The sequence below is a fragment of the Pteronotus mesoamericanus genome, unplaced genomic scaffold (assembly GCF_021234165.1).
Source record: "Pteronotus mesoamericanus isolate MK-2021 breed Mesoamerican mustached bat unplaced genomic scaffold, CSHL_Meso_final scaffold_651, whole genome shotgun sequence".
NCBI lineage: Eukaryota > Metazoa > Chordata > Mammalia > Chiroptera > Mormoopidae > Pteronotus > Pteronotus mesoamericanus.
The window spans coordinates 5,504,286-5,523,273 of NW_026555325.1; the positions used below are offsets into that span (position 1 = coordinate 5,504,286).

Below are 18,988 nucleotides of genomic sequence, written 5' to 3' on the forward strand. Positions count from 1 at the left end.
GTTACGACATATTATTAAATCTCTGAATAATCAATTCCAACTTCAACTAACAACATAGAATTAAATAGAAGAATACAAAAGAAACTTGTGATTATTACAAGTTGACTAATAAACATTTTTCAGGTTGTAACATGCAAATCTTTTACCTCTTGAAATAACAGTTTCTAGCCCCGTTCCATTAATAAAAGCCCGCTTAATGGTTTGTGTTTTAATATCCGTCCAGTATAAACGTTCTTCAGATGCATCAAAGTCTATCACAGTAACATCATCAATATCAGGGACTGTAAAGGCCGTGATAAAGTTAAAATATGGATTATCAATATCCACTCCTCTGATTTCAGAACGCCTTGCATAAAGAAGAAATTTTTTCATTTCTAGAAGAGAAATAGAAATAAGTGTTTTTGTCTTATAAGCTATGCAAGTTTGAAACAGTCTAAGAATTCTATAATATTACTTGATGATTTAATAGGCTTTTAACAACAGAACATCATAATCAAGATTTGATGGAAACATTAATGCAGAAATTAGTTATCTATTTTTAAATTAAAGTTCTTAATAGGAACAAATATAAAATGAGTTGTCATTTTTCTTTAATTAGAAACCCCAAGAAATTATCAGTAATTGGTTTGATTTTATGATTCCAAATTTCCTAAATGCACCAACTCTTCAATTGTCAAACAACCATATTTTTTGCTTTATACATAACTATAAAATGCATTTCATTAAATGATTTCTGAAGAAATCTAGAACTTTTTTCTATACTGTCATTGAATAAAAAATTAAACATCATTTAAAAAAATCCTGTTTAAGTTTTCCTTATCAATATTGTGGTTCAAATAATGTTCAAGCATGCTTTGTTGTAAATTTTTGTAAATCTGTAGTAACTAACACTGTGAGGCAGTGTATCATTCTTACTTCCACAAGTACCTATCTCTCACCGAGTTTGTGAAGGATCAATCGATTAAGTAGAGATAAGAGTCACAGATATTCTCTTTTTTTGTGGTTGGTCTGTTTGCTGTGGTAATTTAATATATGTTATAATTATATAAAATTAATTCAATTAAAATATGCATAAATTTCTGAATTAAAGTTTTGTGATGGCATTCATTCTGTCCTTAAAATTTCTTTGCAATTAAAAAAAAAATACTCAAAAATTAAAGTTAAACCAGGAAAATCCCACAGTATGATTTTCACTCACAAATTTTATTACCTTTTTTTATTTTAAATGTATTATTTAAACATTTTTACAAGTATTTAAAGTTTTATGTTGTACTTTACTCCCCCACCCCTTCAAGTTCATAATCCTCTACAAAATGATGTTACAGTGACTTCAAAGGAGCAGGAGGAGACTAAAGCTATTAAGTGCCCCTCGGTCATGCAGGTTACTTACATCATCATTTTCTGATAATGCACTTTCACTGACAAGTTTCCCCGTTTTGTAGAGATAAATTCTGCTAACACACCAAATAAGAAAGTTGCAAAAAAAATGAATAAGGTAATAAATAGCAAAGTGCAGTGTATCACATATTTGAGGAATTTGTCAGTCACCCCAAAAGTAGATGACTCATCAATAGTCTAGAAATAGACCACCTCAAATGCTTTTAAGGACATTAACAACCTCTCCTGCTTTACTTTGAGGAGAAGCTTAATGCTGATACAATTTGAATTTTCGATAAGAACTGTAAGAAATCTACCATAGCAGGTCTTCTTGTCTGAGGAAAGCTTCATCAGGTGGGGGCAGGCACAGGCAGCACCCCTGCTGTGGTCGATCAGACACATGTGAGAGCAGGGGCCTCGGCCGGCATTAGCTGCACAGGGATTGGGAGCTGGAATCACAAAGTGAAATATTACTAATGAAGAAGGAAGGGTATGTCAGGAAGGATATTCAAGTGAGATGTGTACAGTTGTTGAAAAGCACATACTTGATCACCAAAGAGGGGTACACGCAAAAAAGACAGAATTATCTTCTGGAAGGTGGGTCCCTTGTAGTGCAGGCTTCCCCCACCAGGTGAGTGTTCTAGGAACCCATCTGTATCAATGTACCAGCTGGTACTGTTTTGAGAGGCTGTGTTCAGCTTCAGCGAAAATTTTTTTGAAGGCTCTTCCAATGCGTTTGCCCATTTCTTGATGGGTGATTTACAAGCACAACTGTCCACATCATGCTGAGTGTTCATCAGTTTTTGACCAAAAATGTCATGATCCATGTCCCCCACCTTCCCTATTCATCCAATTTCACCCAGACCAACTTTTATGTGTTTCCCTGGATGAAAAAAGTCCTCAAAGGGAAACATTTGGCAATGTGGGAGAGGTGAAACAAAAAGCGGTTGGAACCATTAAAAGGCATCAAAATAGACAAGTTCAAAAACTGTTTTGGGCAGTGAAAAAAACATCTTGATAGGTAATGCAGAGTACTTTGAAAGTGACTAGTGTTTAATCATGTAAGAATAAATACACATTTTTAAATAAATAAATTCTAGGTTTTCTAGGATCCCTCCCTGTAGCTGCCTAGCTTAAAAACCTTGTATAGCTTCTCATTTTCAACCTCCCAAAACCTCAATCTTCTCTCCTACCATTTCCCCAGTATTCCTCCACACTAGCCAGATTGGTCTAGTTTCTATTCGCATCCACCTTTAGGTTTTTGGGTTTTTTTTAATTCTGATTCATTCTGTTTATTTTTATTAAGATGTTATCAGCCTTTCAAACTCACAAAATTTTAACTACAAATTATTTTCTTTACTTCTCTTTAAAATATGTAATCAATTGTCAAGTATTATTAGACTTCCCCTAAAATGTTTTTTTTTCTTTTAATTTTTAAATCCATCCTCTTCCAACATAAGGATTTATTTTGATTTATTTCATCATTTTTGAATAACCCTTATGGTCATGTCATTGGTACACTGTGGTACTGCTCAAAATACACTAATATTTTTTTGTAAGATATAACCCAAATCCCATCCTTATCTACCACTTTCTCCTACATATACATTTGGTGCATACAAAAATGGATTCCTATTCTCTGAATACCTATAGCTTTTTCTGTTCTACCTCCATATGATATATTTTTATTCCTATAGAGTTATCACTGACATCTTTACATTAATCTTTCATGAATTAGCTCATCATTTTTCTCCCACAAGTCATTTTCTAATGGAGCTAGCTAATCTTGCTTTCACCTGCCACTGAATATTATTGACTATACAAAATATTAGACAATTTCTTATTTATCAACCTATTTTCTAATTGTCTGTGACATATATGCATATATTTTATATCAGTTTACACTAGTCTCTCTACTTAAATCAAGGGGTTGGCAAGTATTTTTTCTATAAAAGGGCAGATAGTTAATATTTCATGGTAACTATATTCAATCACTATTGTAGCACAAAAGAAACCATGAAACAATATGTGACTCAATGAGTGTGGCTATGTTCAAATAATACTTTATTTACAAAGTATGCAGAAAGCTAAACAGCTAGAGAGACTTAGTTTGTTAACCTCTGAGATAGAATATACAGGCAGGAACTATGACATGTATATATGTCATATATATATATATATATATATATATATATATATATATATAAGGATTTTTTACCAAAATTTCTATGGTATCTAAAACATTAGACTTTAGGACATTTGGATTCATATGCATACTCATCAATGTGTGTTAGTATATATTCTAAAAAGGCAGCCCCCTGAAAATTTGGAAAATTAGTTAATCTTCTAATGAATATCATAACTGTAGGTGAACAGACTAATAACACATAACTGCAACACTTTATAGGAGAACCAAATGCTAATTATGCAATCACAAAAGACTGATTTGTGTTCTATAAAGAATATAATACTAAATATAATTTCATATTTCATGAAAAATGTTTAATTGTGGTTCAGTTCTTACCAGCAAAAGATAAATATTATAAACACAAATATTTTATCCATTAAATTCAAATAAAATATACACAATTGTGATGCCATATAAAATATTTACCTAATAAAACTATGCTCAAAGCAGAAGACTGCCAGGATCCAATTTCTTAGTTAAGAAAAAAATTTTCTCCTTCCCATGTAGTCTTAATCATAATTAATATTCATCCTGATAATGAATTTTATTGATACAAAATAATTACTAATTTAATAAAATTATTTATATTATATTTTTACCTAGAACATAATTTAACATTTAAAAAATTTTCAGAAGGACCTTCAAATTAAACATTATTTCCAAATCCCATTTTCCTTTGACAAATATCCTCATCATAATTTTAACATTTGATGTAGAAAAACTAAGTTTTATCTGATCTTCCATAGATATCTGTACTTCAAAGAGAAAATCCGTAAAATTCACAATTAGTATTTCCATTTATTATATTTTATGCACAATTTTCTATAAAGGTGAAAACAAACATGTACCATTATGTTGTATTTGATGATGAAACGTATTTTATAAAACCAATTAACTTTCAATTATTCTAAAGAGGTGGCATGCCTTCTGTGGTACTTTCATTTACTTGCTGATTATTTTGCTTGTTGTATAATTTAAAAGCACAAGTATTAGTGTCAGGAAAGTTTCTATCTTTAAAAATGATTTTTATAATCACAAAAAAATGTATCTAAAACAGTGGTTCACAATCAGTTGTGGTGGTGGTGTGGAGATTTTGCCCCCCAAGTAATATTTGGGAATGTTTGGAGACGTTTTTGGTTAAAAAAAAATGGTGGTACTATTAGCATCTTGGAGGGTAGAGGCCAGAGAGAATGCTAATAAACTTCCTGCAATACACATGAAAGCCCCGCACAACTAAGAATTCTTGCTAAATGTAAAAAGTAGAGAGGTTTAGAAGTTCTAATCATGGAGAACTATGGGGTCTGCACCTTAATGGATCTGAATGGAGGGCTCTAAGTCACTTAGGTTTGTATGCCTGAGGCAAGGACATCAAACAACCAATAACAAGGAAGAAATCATTTTAATTTCTTTCTTACTAATCATTTACACTGCTCCAAGCTAGACTATATTGTATCATGTTTTAAAAATAGCAATTTACAGTATGGCCAAACTTAATACTTGCATATAAATTCATTTGCAGTTTGGTTGTTTAATATTTGTATTATATTTTGCTGAAGAAATAATGCTAAAAACATATCTAATTTTTCAGATGAACAAATAAAACCTATTAATTCCTTAAATGTTTTTCAGATGATACAGAGGATTCATTAAGAAACTAAATTAAGTGCTAGTCTTTATTACTGGTTCTGGGAACAGAAGACTATCTGCTATAGGAAGGTGGTATTATAAGAGGAGAAACTGACTTCCATGTTTATATCAATAGTTGGATTAAGAAACTGACTTCCATGTTTATATCGATAGTTGGAATAAGGTAGCAACATGTCTTTGAAATATTCCCATTCTCATTTCTTTTCTGCATTGCTCATTTCCTCTCTTCTTCAGGTCTTCAGTACTTCATAATGTTCTGAGAATCTCATTATAGAAGCCTCGCAGGTTTTCTCAAATCTCCAAAACTCACTCTTGCTTTAAGATCACCTGGCTTTCACTTTACTTCAGTCAGAACTCGCATCCCTTCAAAGCTGATGTCGACTAGATGTAAATGTGGGAACAGTTTGACTTACCTAAGCCAGGTCAGCATTCTTAGAAATACTAGCAATTTAAGTTAAGGTATGTGTTAAATAAAACAAGTCTCCTATTAATAGTATATAAAAATATGAAATAAAGAGGCAGTACTAAACAGTTAGGAAAGCAATATTTTAACGAAATTATAACATGTAGAAGGATAGTACAAGTAGACAGAGAGAGGGATAGATAGATACCTAGATAGATAGGTAGACAGATAGATAGATGCATAGGTAGATAGATCTGATTTATTTGACAGGTAGCTAGATTTTGATATAGTAAAGTATGGAAGTGAATAATTTAGGTAACCTACAAATATTTAACATTCACCTCCACCACATTGAAACATGATTTTAAGTCTATTTCTTTTATTCCTTTAAACACTCTTATTAATCATGAAAAATGTTGCTTATAACTGAATGTGTTAATAGCCCCATATAGAATCGCATTCTTCAAGTTTCATAAGTGATACATTGTCCTCTAAAGGATCAATGATATTACCAACGTTCTTAGAATCTATCATTCTTCTTCAAAATAAACATATAAATACAAAAGCCAGATTCTTACAAATGTCCCAAAAAGTTTAATTTCCAAAGGAAATATTTTTGAAACAATTGGAGGCACTTAAATCATTTCAGTATTAAAATTACTCTTTGAGAAACAGCCTGAGATTCTCCTTATATTGTCATAAAATGATAGGCAACTGAGACAAAAACTAATAGAAAGAATAAAGTTTCCAGAATGGAATAATTTATTTTTTATAAAAATATGCTAGAAATGTACTAAGTGTTTTTCAAACACCATTTCTTTTATTCCTCTTACTGGTCATTTGTGTTTATAAAAACAAATTACTACCATTTATGGAGAGTAAACTTAATTTTGGAAAAGGGAAAAATAATCATACATCAACACACTATTAAGATGGGAGTAACATTTTGCATACCATAGTATGAGCTCTAACCATTATATTTACATACTACCTGTCTAAATGAAGAAATTTCCTTATATTCATTTATTCATTTACTCACTCATTAACAATTCCTAGATGTTTGACAAATCAGGAATGGGGGATGGGTCCTCCTTTAGAGTGTAATTTTTATAAATATATTTAATCCAATTGTAACTGTGAAAAAACTTCTCATGTTTTATTCTGTTTATGTGTTTTGATTAAATTGTATGTTGACCAATTACTATGGGTTTTAAGAACAAAATTAAAAAGGACAGCTCAATCTGTAAACCTGTCTTGGAAAGTAAAATAGTCTATGAAAAATAGTGTTATTTTTAGCAATAAGTATTTATTAAGTTCCCATTAACTGAGTCTTTTTTCAGAGGAGAAAGTTTGTTGGAGAGAAAAACATTTTGTAATAGGTGAAAATCTAATGAATAAAGTATTTGCAACAATCTATTTTTAAAGTGACAATCATTTTAAGAGTCATTTTGAGAAGAATTCAATCAAACTAGCTAAAGAAAGAAATAAACCAACAAACAAAAGCCAAGTAGTGGGACCTTTCTGGATTCATGAAAAATTCAACTCCTCTGGGTGTTAAATCACAGCTGAAGTTGTGATTGAGAAAACACCTTTGTCCTGAAAGAGGACACAGAGATGAACGGCCTACCTGCTGAAAAGAAGATGTATATACAAAAGAAGAAAGTTACACTTTCTCCATGTTTACAAGTGGCTCCTCTTATAAGGTGAGGGGCTAATACTGATCTGTGAGTTACTTTTTTAAATGATAACAAAAATACAGAGAATAATATTTCATTACATATGGAAATTGTATGAAATTCAATTTTCAGTATCCATAAATAAAATTTTACTGGAACACAGCCACACTCGTTCATTTTCTGTATGACTGCTTTCATGCTACAGCAGAGTGAATAGTGGCAACGGAGACTATATAGCCCATAGCCTAAAATTTTGTCTACCCTTCCTTGGGTTGAGTTGGCTAACCAGCTCCCTTAAACCATGACCATAGTCTCTATGTCGCACTTTGATTTTGAAGCCAGCTACAGAAACTAGAAAGCTAAAGCTAGCTCAAATTCTTTATTCTCTCTCCAACCCTTTCCACTCAACAAACCTCTATCACTAGTTTTAATTGATTTTGCATCTAACTATATCTCAACTATACTATTCTCTCTGTTTTTAGAACAGTCTCCCAGATTTTCAGATCAGGTACATTCTGATCTACTGAAGAAGCGCCTTTAGTAGTCTCTTAACTGCATCCTCTCTCTCTCTCTCCAGCCAATTGCTTGAACAGATGGAGTTAAGATTCTAACACACAAATGTGCTCTTTTTACTCCCTTGACAATTATTTCTAATGTTTTTCTCCTTCCCTTTGGGCAGTGTAATTCTTAAGGCAGTATAGGCATTTCCTGGGAATTTGTTAAAAATGCAAAATCTTAAGCCACACTGCAAATCTATTGAATCAGAAGCTTTTCAATACAGCCTAGAAATCTGTGTTTTAATGAGCCCTCCAAGTAATTTTAATGCACATTTATGTTTGAGATCATTGTAACCATTTACGCTAGAGGATAAAAATTGAAATTCCTCTGTAAGGGGATTATTTAAATCTCACCATGCTCTGATCTCTGCCCAATCTGGTTTCCCATTTATTCCCACTTTCCCTCTAACTTCTTCAACTTGCAAATGAGGAAATAAGATCAATTATTTGACTCAGGTAAAAAGATAGTGAATGTAGAGAGGAAGGAAATTGAACTAGGCTAAACTCAAGGGTTTTTCTAGGATCACACTCTGATAACTTTAAAAATACATTTATTATATGCTTATACTCAAATTTATCTATAAAAACAATTATTTTATTCATCTGAGTCATTAATTTTAGTCTGTTCCTCTTCTAGTCTCCAAGAAGGTAAGAATGCTTATCCCATGTGAATATATCAGTAAAACTTGACTCTGCACAGCTTTCTGGTGACATAACAATTCCAAGGCAATTCTCAATAAGCATGAACCCAATTTCTTCTGCCTGTAGAGCATATGGTTAAAGTAAGAGCACCATGAATGAGATCAGATACTGGGCAATCATCCCTTTCTATTAGACCTTGAGCAAATTACTTAACATTTCTCTGTCTTAGGTTCTTTATCTGTAAAACTGTATTGCTAATAATCTTCCTCATGGAATTGTAATGAGGTTAAGCTAGTGTCAGGTGCTATTATTATTATAATCATTAATATTGTTATTATGAATGATTGAATAATTTAGCTAGACTATAATTTACAGAAATAAATAAATGATACCCCATTACTCAAATACTTTATAATCTAGGTGGGTAGACAAAACTGAGTTAGGGAAAATATCAAATAACCATAAAAGCCTAGTGTTAATCTTGACTATGGAGAAAGGAAAAGCTGAACTGTGTAAAAATTCATAATTGGTATGTGGTTTTGAATTAAGAAAATCTCTTAGAAGAAAGAATTTTTCCTTAAATCTGTGTATATATTAAGAGTAATAGCTGTAAAACACTAATAAAAATATAAGGACATACTTTATTATTACAAAGCCATGATCATGAAATCATTTTTATTTAATGCTTAATTATGCAAACCAAAATCTCATTATCCAAACAAAAAAAACTTCACATATGGCTCAAAAATGTTTTATTATAAAAGTTTGTTGTTGTTGCTGCTGTTTTTAATATACTTAACATTAATACAATTAATAACTGTATTTAGGGAAAAACATATTTAGATTAGACAGCTTCATAAAAGTATATTATTTATTTTCACTTTAAAGGGAAACTTACTATTTGGTGTTTTTCCTCATTAGAAAAATAGCAAATGTGTGTGTGTGTGTGTGTGTGTGTAACTTGATTCTCTACAGAGCATATAGATTATTAAAGAATGTTGTTTCCTTACCATAGAGGAATTATAACTTTTAAAGTAGGTGTCCATAAGTATCAATTACATGCAATAAATTGTCATTCCATAGCAGACATAGAGAATTTAAGTTAAAATACCCAGTTCAATTAATGGAACATGGTGATTAAATAAATCTTCCAAAGTGTATGGGAACACATGTGATTATCTAATCATTGTGAAACTAATAAATTTTATGTGAAATTCTACTTGCAAACTTCCCAAAATTTTGTACTCAAACTTTTATCCTCAATCCCTATACTAGCTGTCACAGTAAAACTACTGTACTATTCTGTGTCCTTTTACTTTACTTAGACTCTCTTGCTTTATCTTTCTGGAGATGTCATATGCTTAAAACTACCTGCCTCTTCTCCAATCCTTTCCTCCTTCATCTCATCTTTACTTTAATATTGTATCTACATGCCTACTACATAAATTCTATGTGTGACTCCTGTAATAAATATTTCATGCCCACCCTCCAGCTCCATCCCTATTGACAAACAGCACAATGTTTAAATGTACTAGCCAAACTCAGGGCTCCTGTGGAAATCAAAGTAGTAAGAGCTGAAGCTAGGCATTAGGTTGTTAGCTCCAGCTTCCTCCTGCTTCAACTGGAGCACCTGCAATTATTATTATTCCTGGACTAAATCCAACATATCAACTGTACTTCTGTCTTTAAATATAAGGTTGGATTTAATTTACTAACATTAGATTTCAAATTTGGCATTGATTGCTAAATATTGGTCATAATTATTGTCTTACGAGTTTCTCTATTTTATTATGAACTCTTGTAGAATTGGGGCTATACTCTGTGTGAGTGGGCATATTTCCCAAAGAATATATTTATATTTAGATAGTCAATATCTTTTGTTCTAATAGTATAAGAGTGCAAAAACAGACACAGGGGTAAATGGAACATGATAGAAAACTCAGAAATAAACTTACACACACAAGGTAAATTAATTTATGACCAAGAAAACCAATAATATACAATGGGGAAAGAACAGTCCCTTCAACAAATGATGTTGGAAAACCTGCGCTGCCACATAAAAAGTAATGAAACTGGAGCACTATTTTATACCATACACAAAAATTAACTCAAAATAGATTAAAGACTTGAATGTGAGTTGTTAAACAATAAAACCAGAAGAAAACATAGATGGTAGGCTCCTTAACATGTGTCTTAGTGATAATTAATTGGATTTGATATCAAAAGCAAAGGCATCAAATGCACAAATCAACAAAAGGAACTACAACAAACTTAAAAACTTCTGCACAGCATAGGAAAACATTAACTAAATGAAAAGGTAACCCATCAAATGGGAGAAAATATTTGCAAATAATATATGTGATAAGTGGTTAAGACCCAAAATATATTAAAAACATATACGACTCAATAGGAAACAACAAACAAAGCATAATCGCATTTAGAAGTAAGCAGAGGATCTAAATAGACATTTTTTTCCAAAAAAGACATACAGATGACCAACATATATGTGAAAATATACCTGACATCACTTATCACCAGGGAACTTCAAATCAAAATCACAGTAAGATATTATCTCACATCTGTTAGAATGGCTATCATCAAAAAGACAAAAAATAACAAGTGTTGGAGCTGATGTGGGGAAAAGGCGCCCTCATACTCTGTTGGTAAAAATGCAAACCAGAAGATACAGCCACTGTGGAAAATAGTATGGAAGGTTTTTCAAAAAATTGAAAATGAAACTACTATATGTTCCAGCAATACATTTCTGTACATATATTTTAAAAAACCAGCTCAAATAATATATGCATCTTCAATGTTCTACCATACCTAGACATGAAAACAATCTTAGTGGCCCTAAATGGATGACTTGGTAAAAAAAAATTACATATATAAAACAATAAAATACTATTCAGCAATAAAAAAATAGGAAAATCTTGCCTTTTGTGACGATATGAACAGAACTTGAGTTTAATAGCTAAGTGAAATAAGTTAGACAGAAAAAGACAAATATCTCTTTATTATCTTACTTACATGTGGAATCTAAAATAAGTAAATAAACAAAATCCAACTCATAAACTGATAGTTGCCAGAGCGGTGGGGGTGGTTGTGGCGGGGCGATGGGGGAGGAGAAATGGGTAAAGAGGGTCAAAGGCACAAACTCCCAGTTACAAAATAAACGTCATGGGGATGTAATGTGCCGTATTCTGATTGTAATAAATAATACTGCATTGAATATTTGAAAGTTGTTAAGATAGATTTTTTAAAAACAAGTTACTTTTTAATTTGATTTAAAAGGATATTATGAATTATTTAAATGTGAGAAAAATGTATTGAAATGTTCAAAAAAAGTAATGTAACCTAAATTTCAACAAAAAGCAGCTAGGATAATGATGCAACTGCAACAACTGTTGCTTTTTAAAATTTGATTTACTTATGTATATAAACACATAGCACTGATTTTATGTGAGACACTGTTCTAAGAGCTTTACACATATTAATTTGTGTTTAATATGTTTGTACTAAATGACTATTAATCTCATGCTTACTAATACCTATAATGTAGGTACCATGATTATATCTAGTTTAAAGATGAGGAAAATGAGGCTCAGAGAGGATAGTGTCTTGCCCAAATTATACAATTAGTAAATCATAAGCTCAGATTTAAACCCAGCAGCTGGGCTTCCAAGGCCATCCATTAACTATAAGCTCAGCATTCTCATCCTATAAAATATTTTAAAATTTAGATTTAAAATACCCACTACTGCTCCTTTATATTGCATATGTTTAATCTTTGATTTACTTTTTTCTTAATTTCATATAACAACATTAAGAATCAAAGGATCTAAAATAGACTTTCTTTTTTAAAAAGAAAGCAGACTTTCTGCTTAAATGTCTAATAACCAAATTGAAAAGTTGTACACATAATGAATACTTACTTGAAAGAAAACTGGTGTTGAGACGTCTATTAATTTCTTGGTGGATTAGATAACTTCAAATAATATTTCTAACCCTTATTTATTTAATTTAAAAGATATTTCAATTTTATAGCACTGAATATCATGTGTTTTTAAAATTTATTTTTCTTTCATGAACCTTTCCTTCATTGACTAGAAACAGGAGCTATTGCTTTGTACTTGTGTTAATGCTGAACTTTGTCTCCATTTTCATTGTTGTAATTTTATACTTGGTAATGAAATAGTATTCTTTTTATTTTTTCCCTAACATTGGAAGTGCTACTTCACAGAAGCATGTGACAGGATAGATAGTGATTGTTAAATGCTCAGTGATCCTTATAATGGGGAAAAAGAGAATGTTCTCTGATCATTTTCAAAATTGGAAACTGGCTGAATTTTATTTAAGAAATAGCAAGTTCTCATTATAGGTGACATTCTCTAAACGTCTGTAAAGACAGGAATATCTGCCCTGAATCCTGGGAAAATCCTGTTAAGTTATATTCATAACAGTAAAAACTTCCCTATTTTATGCAAAGTGGGTAAGTCACATATAAATCATTTTTCAAGATGTCAAGAACATCTCACCCTGACCTATTGAATTACATTAAATGTCTCACTTCTTTGTTATATATGTGAAAATGTCAGAAAAGCTTGAAAGTAACATGTTCCTTCCCATTCTATGAATTTGGTAGGGGTCACGTTAATGTGGGTAAATCAGACAGTCAGTAAATGAAATACATTGATTTTATTTTGAGGGATGGGAATGATATATTACATAGACCCAGGCCATTTTTCATAGTCCAATTTATTTAAATTACTCTAAACATAAAAATTATAGTACCTGCAAAATTTTGAACAGCTTGGGGAACAAAATACATTTGTATATAATTTTGCCTTTATAAGTATTAAAACCAATCCTATTTTAAAGTGTTCATACTCCATATAGAATGGTTGTTTATTACTAGATGCTCCTCCATGCTGACGGGTATTTTTAGAGAAGAATGTCTTTTTTCAGTGTACCAGTGACTCATGATTTCTTACCTAATTTCAATTTAGTGTGTGTATATATATACACACACATACACACATACACACACACACATATATATGTATCCTATTAAATACAATAATGATTAAGCTTTATTTATTCCTTTTAATATCCTCATATTTTTCAGATGTGTAGGATAAAAGGAGTAAAGGAGTTAAGAGTGATAAGAAAAAATTAAAGTGATTGCTCACATAATCCAAGGCTGTATAGAAACTTCCATGTGACAAAGAAGGACCAATCATATATGAAAATTGAAACTGAGAAATTGAAACTATCTGGGAGGAGAATTAGATTCAATCAGACTATGTCAGAGAGAGGGCACAGAAAATTTTGTAGATGAGGACATTCTGATGGGAGAAATAGTATCAAGGGAGAATGGAGACCAAGTATTTAAAGAGGATAGCCATGGAATGTATGGGTCACAATAGTGAGTATTTTCAGTCAAGTTCAGCAAGAGATAATATAACATGAATTCAAAGTAAGGCTTCAAGTGTAGTCCACAAGCCCAGAAATGCCAATGAAATGGAAGATCTGCTTATTGTACACTGAAAGAGGGAGAAAAAAAATAAAATGTACCCTCCAAGAAAAATCTTGTCATCTGAGAATCATTTGTCTCTAAAATATGCTAATGAAAATAAAGCATTATTTGCATTAGGATGATATGACACAAATCATAATAGGGAAGCGTCAGTAAAGATATATAGAAAAGGAGAGTTGATGTTGGCAAAATGACCATGGTATCCCAGAAAAAAAAAGAAAAGAAAAAGAAATGTGAGACAGAATTAAGAACATTTAGTTAGAATTAAGTGGATAAAAATAAAATCACAAAACCAAGATGAAGGTTACTATTGCACCAAAATGTGGAATATATGTGGAGAAGCAGCAGACATGGGCTTGTAAACTCAATTCTCTTAAAATGGATAAGCTCAAGTAGATGGTTTATCCTTCCTTATGTACCATTCCCTGTCCTTCCAATATACTACACAGTGACTACTTGGGGGCTAACATGAATGTGTCCTTGTTATTTTTCCTGTAATTTACGAATCTTACTTAGGCTAGAGAGTCAAGTTCTGAAATCCTTCTATAGCTTCCCACAGTATCATTTACTGATGCACTAGCAGTGACTAAAAATATGAGGACTTGATGTAAACCCCTTAATTTCTAATATCTGTCTATTCTATGTGGAGGAAATAAAAATGGAAAGAAAAAATCCTCAACTGATTAAAATAAAATAAAATTGAAAACACTCCTATCACACAATATGCATAAAATATTAATAATTGTTCAATTACAAAATTTATTTTATAGTTCAAATATTATATGCTTAAGGTGAAAATACTTTACGGGTGATTAATTAATAACAACCACTTACCCTGTGGCTGACGACTAGGATGGTATATCTGAAGGTCAAAGGGCTGTGCACTGGTTTTCTGAATAACACTGACATTCTGCCCTGTCCACTTATTGGCTTTGGACAACGTGTTGGTCCTCCAGTCTGTCCAGTAGACCTCACTCCCATATAGAGACACGGCAAAGGGATGAGAAAGGTATTCATGACCGCGGATGATCTCTATCATTCCTGTTCCATCATAGAGGGCTGAATAAATAGCATCTGACCTACAGAAAGGGAAATATGTCAGTAGTTTATCAAAACTTAATCAAATAATATAGTGATGTGATTATACTACTTAGATAAATGACAAAATATTTTATAAAAATATTTTATGAGCTTCTATCTAATTTGTAGAAAGAAATAAAAGCTATCATAACAAAAACAAAAATCACCAACTGCCAGAAAATCACAATTATAATAAAACTAAACAAAAATCAAAAACTATTTCAATGTGTGCATACATCATGCATGCAAATTTGAAAACATTTTGAATTTGTAAATATTATCTGAGGAAAGTCAGAGAAAATACAGAAAAAAAATGTTATTTTTTAAACCTGGCATCTGTCCAAACTATTCTTTTTTCAAAGTGGTCCACAGTTAGTCCATTAGGCCAAGCCCCAGTTTTCATGTCTTTATAGATGGTTTTTCTCCCAGCACCACTCATAGAGGCAGATTCAATGCGAGGAAAATTGGCATCCCAATCTGTCCAGAAGAGAATTCTGAAGAAAGGGAAAATGTTATTGTTTCAGTCATTCATTTCACAAATATTTACTGAATTCCTACAGTATGCTAGGCACTTCGTAGGTAAACAGTCACAAAAGAAACTGATGTATCATCTACCTCCGTGGAGTTTAGAGTCCAGTGGAGGAGACCTGAATATCTTACAGCTTGTTAAAAACTTTGAAGAAAAATTTGTTATGACAGAGAATAGCAGGTAGTTGACCTATTTAGAGACGAGGTCAAGGAAAAAAGCAATTTGAGGAAGTGATATTCACACAGAAAGACGAAGAGAGCAGTATAAGAGCATGCTGATAAAAATAAACAGCAGATACAAAGGTCCTAATGAAGGGAAAATGTGGTCAACTTGAAAAACAGAAATAAGGCCAATGTATCAGAAATGTGGTGAGTGAGGAGCAAAAACAAGAAGATAAATTTGAGAGAGATTTTATGAGCCTTATACAATAGGGCAATTATTTGGAATTTTATTGAAACGGACTGAGGTGCAATTAAGCAGGAGAGAAACAAGACATCATTAATAAATGAATTACAATGAGGCAAGAGTATGGCTATGTCAGGTGGTTATTCCATTATTCCAAAAGGACAGCCAAAGATGATAGTGGTTTAGATGGAGTATGGGGGTAACAGCGATGAAAAAACGAATGGTTACAAGATGTATTTTGAAGGTAGAGTTGCCAGGACTCGCTGATGATTGGGTAAAGGGATGGAAGTAGAGAATGGAATCATAGGTGACTGTTAGTTTATTGTTTTAGCAAACGCCAAGTGAGGATAAGGAAAGGGCATGCAAGAATACATTGAGTGAAATGGATAAAAATGGGGAGGAACAGATTTTAAGAGCTAGTAATTAAGTAAGGACGGGTGTGGATAGCAATAAAATATTTAGTTTCAATTTTTTGATTTGAGATTTCAAGACATCAAAAAGAAGATGTCCAAGAATCTGCATGGTATGTCAGGGAGAGGTTCAGAGACGAAGGAATGGCTGAAGAGGTTAATTTGGAAGTTATCAGTATGGAGATGATATCTAGATTCACACAAGTGGAACAGATCATATGACAGAGGATCTAGAACAAAAAAAACAGAAGCAAATCATATACTTTGATATATACAAACACATAATTGTTCAAAGACACCATTTTAAGTTAAAGATCATTACTCTTTTAACTAAATAAATTTTCTAACTCTAGAAATTCATGAAACACAAACAGTTACACACATTCAATATTGTGCCCTGCTTTGATTTTTAAGGCAATTAGGTAATTGATGATTTCTGTTTAATTGGCAGTGGCCTAAACTGCTGATGCATGTTTCTATAGTTTTTATAGAATATAGTTATATGACAGTTCCACAATTATCACCTCAGCTAATATTTTTGAGTGCTTACTACAAGCAAACTACTATTTTCAGCTTTATATAGATGATATTTACCTGACCATGGGGCCACAGCTAGTTATCATTGTTTTACAGATGAGAAAACAAGCTTACAGAAGTCAAATTACTTGACCGGGGTTACATAGCGAGCAAGTGGCAGATGGAAATGGAAAAGTAGACAGTTTAATTTATGTTCTCATGATTTGAACATCTAACTCTTTAATGTCATGTTGTTAAATAAAATAACAAAGGAGAAACATCTAATATGGAAGCAGGAGCACAGTTAGTCACCTTCTCTACTTTCACAGCAGAACCCAGTGGAGAGCACGGAGGTTTGGTAACAGGGAACACAGAGGACTGGAGGTGAACTGACTGTCTGGTGCCTTTTCCTATTATTAGCTCTGAAAACATTTTGGTGAGCGATAGTGTAGTTATTGGTCAAAATAAATTTATTATTTGTTATAATTACACCTAATTTGCTATTTTTCAATTCTTCCATCATTTTGAATGATCCTTGAGTATAGGAATTTGATGAATTACCTTAGAAAATAAAACAATCCTTTGTAAGAAAATTTAAAATTCAATTAAATCTATTTTTCCTTTTTAAAAAAATACATCTGTTTAAGAAAATGTTGAGTGATGTAAATATTCATTTTGACTTTGATTTTTGAGAAGCATTTAGTCTCTTTCAGAGTATAACAATTGCAAATATGAAGCGATTAGAAGACAGTTCAAAACATCATATAAGCAACTTAGTATATGTGCTAAAAGAGTATGGTGAACAGGGTAGGAAGATATGAGCCTTGATTAAAATGGAAATTCAAAAAATTGTATTAAATAATATGTATCAGTGTTCAATTGCGGCATTGTATATGTTTCTCTAAAGCCAACCTGGAATCAAGGTTGGGGCTCTCACTGTAGCATAATTAATCTCAGGCTCCATTCTCTCTTCTGTAAATGAAAAGTGTAACGGTCACACTTGTCAGGACGATTACATGAGGTGATGGAGGTAAACAATTTAGTGCATAGGATGGCTAGCACACAGAAAATATTTGTACTTGTACAATCATACACACATGTTCATAGATAATATTTTTAAAAGCAAAATTTCAAAGCATTCCAAACTGTTAAAGAAATGAAGAGAATTATAATGAATGATAATGTTAATGTTTAAAATAACACATATGTGAACATAGATTAGTTTTATAAAGTAACCATGAGAATAGAATTCAGAGGAGTAAGTCTTAAGATTGGATTTGTGTCACCGAATGACTCTCAAATAATGAGTTTATATATATTTTTTTAAAAAATTAATTACATCGGTAGCTTTAGGAGTTGCTGTATCCCTGGTAGTGGAACCATATCCCCGAAAACAGCATTGGAACTATTCATTGCTTAACCAATAAACATTTGAATAAATTAAGTAAACTATTGGGAAAGAATATATCAGAGGACAATATATTGATAATGTTTAAGTATTGTGATGGATATGTGGGAGTTTGTTATGTGAATTCTTTTATTTTGTGTATCAGAAAAGTCTTGTTATAGAGATTTATAACTAAAACTTGAATAAGTTGGTAAAAATTTAAAAATGTAGTAGAGAATGTATATAGAACCTTATTGTTGGGAATATTTTCCTGAAAAGACTAATGTTTAAAGATAGGATTGTTCTGTATGAAAAATACCAATCTAAAAATATACGCATAAACTAACATATATATACAGAAAGAGAGAAAAATAGATACATAGATAAGTATAGGTAGATACATAAAATATGTTGCCAGTTAAAATGAAACAAGGTTTAGCTGATATAAAGTTAGTAGGCTATTTAGTTAAGTAGTTGAATGTTTTTTTGAAAACAATGAACATGAAATTAATTGGTTGTTTTACATCAACTTTACTTTTGGATGCATATATCTCTTCGCTGACACAAATTGTTATTTTTTAGCATCCCTTTAAGCTTAGTATTGAACATAATATTTAAAATAAAAACAAACC

The 18,988-nt window shown here is 31.7% G+C and overlaps 1 protein-coding gene across 1 annotated transcript in view; it reads right to left on the reverse strand.

The window, feature by feature from the left end:
• Positions 1–18,988, reverse strand: part of LRP1B (LDL receptor related protein 1B) — a 1,772,547-nt gene that overhangs the window by 580,024 nt on the left and 1,173,535 nt on the right. Inside the window, exons 26-29 of the mRNA XM_054562474.1 lie at positions 15,439–15,603; positions 14,864–15,108; positions 1,695–1,826; positions 147–374 (exon numbers count right to left, since the gene is read on the reverse strand). Of these exons, the coding sequence (XP_054418449.1) occupies positions 147–374; positions 1,695–1,826; positions 14,864–15,108; positions 15,439–15,603 (770 nt within the window). The remainder of the gene's footprint in view (positions 1–146; positions 375–1,694; positions 1,827–14,863; positions 15,109–15,438; positions 15,604–18,988) is intronic.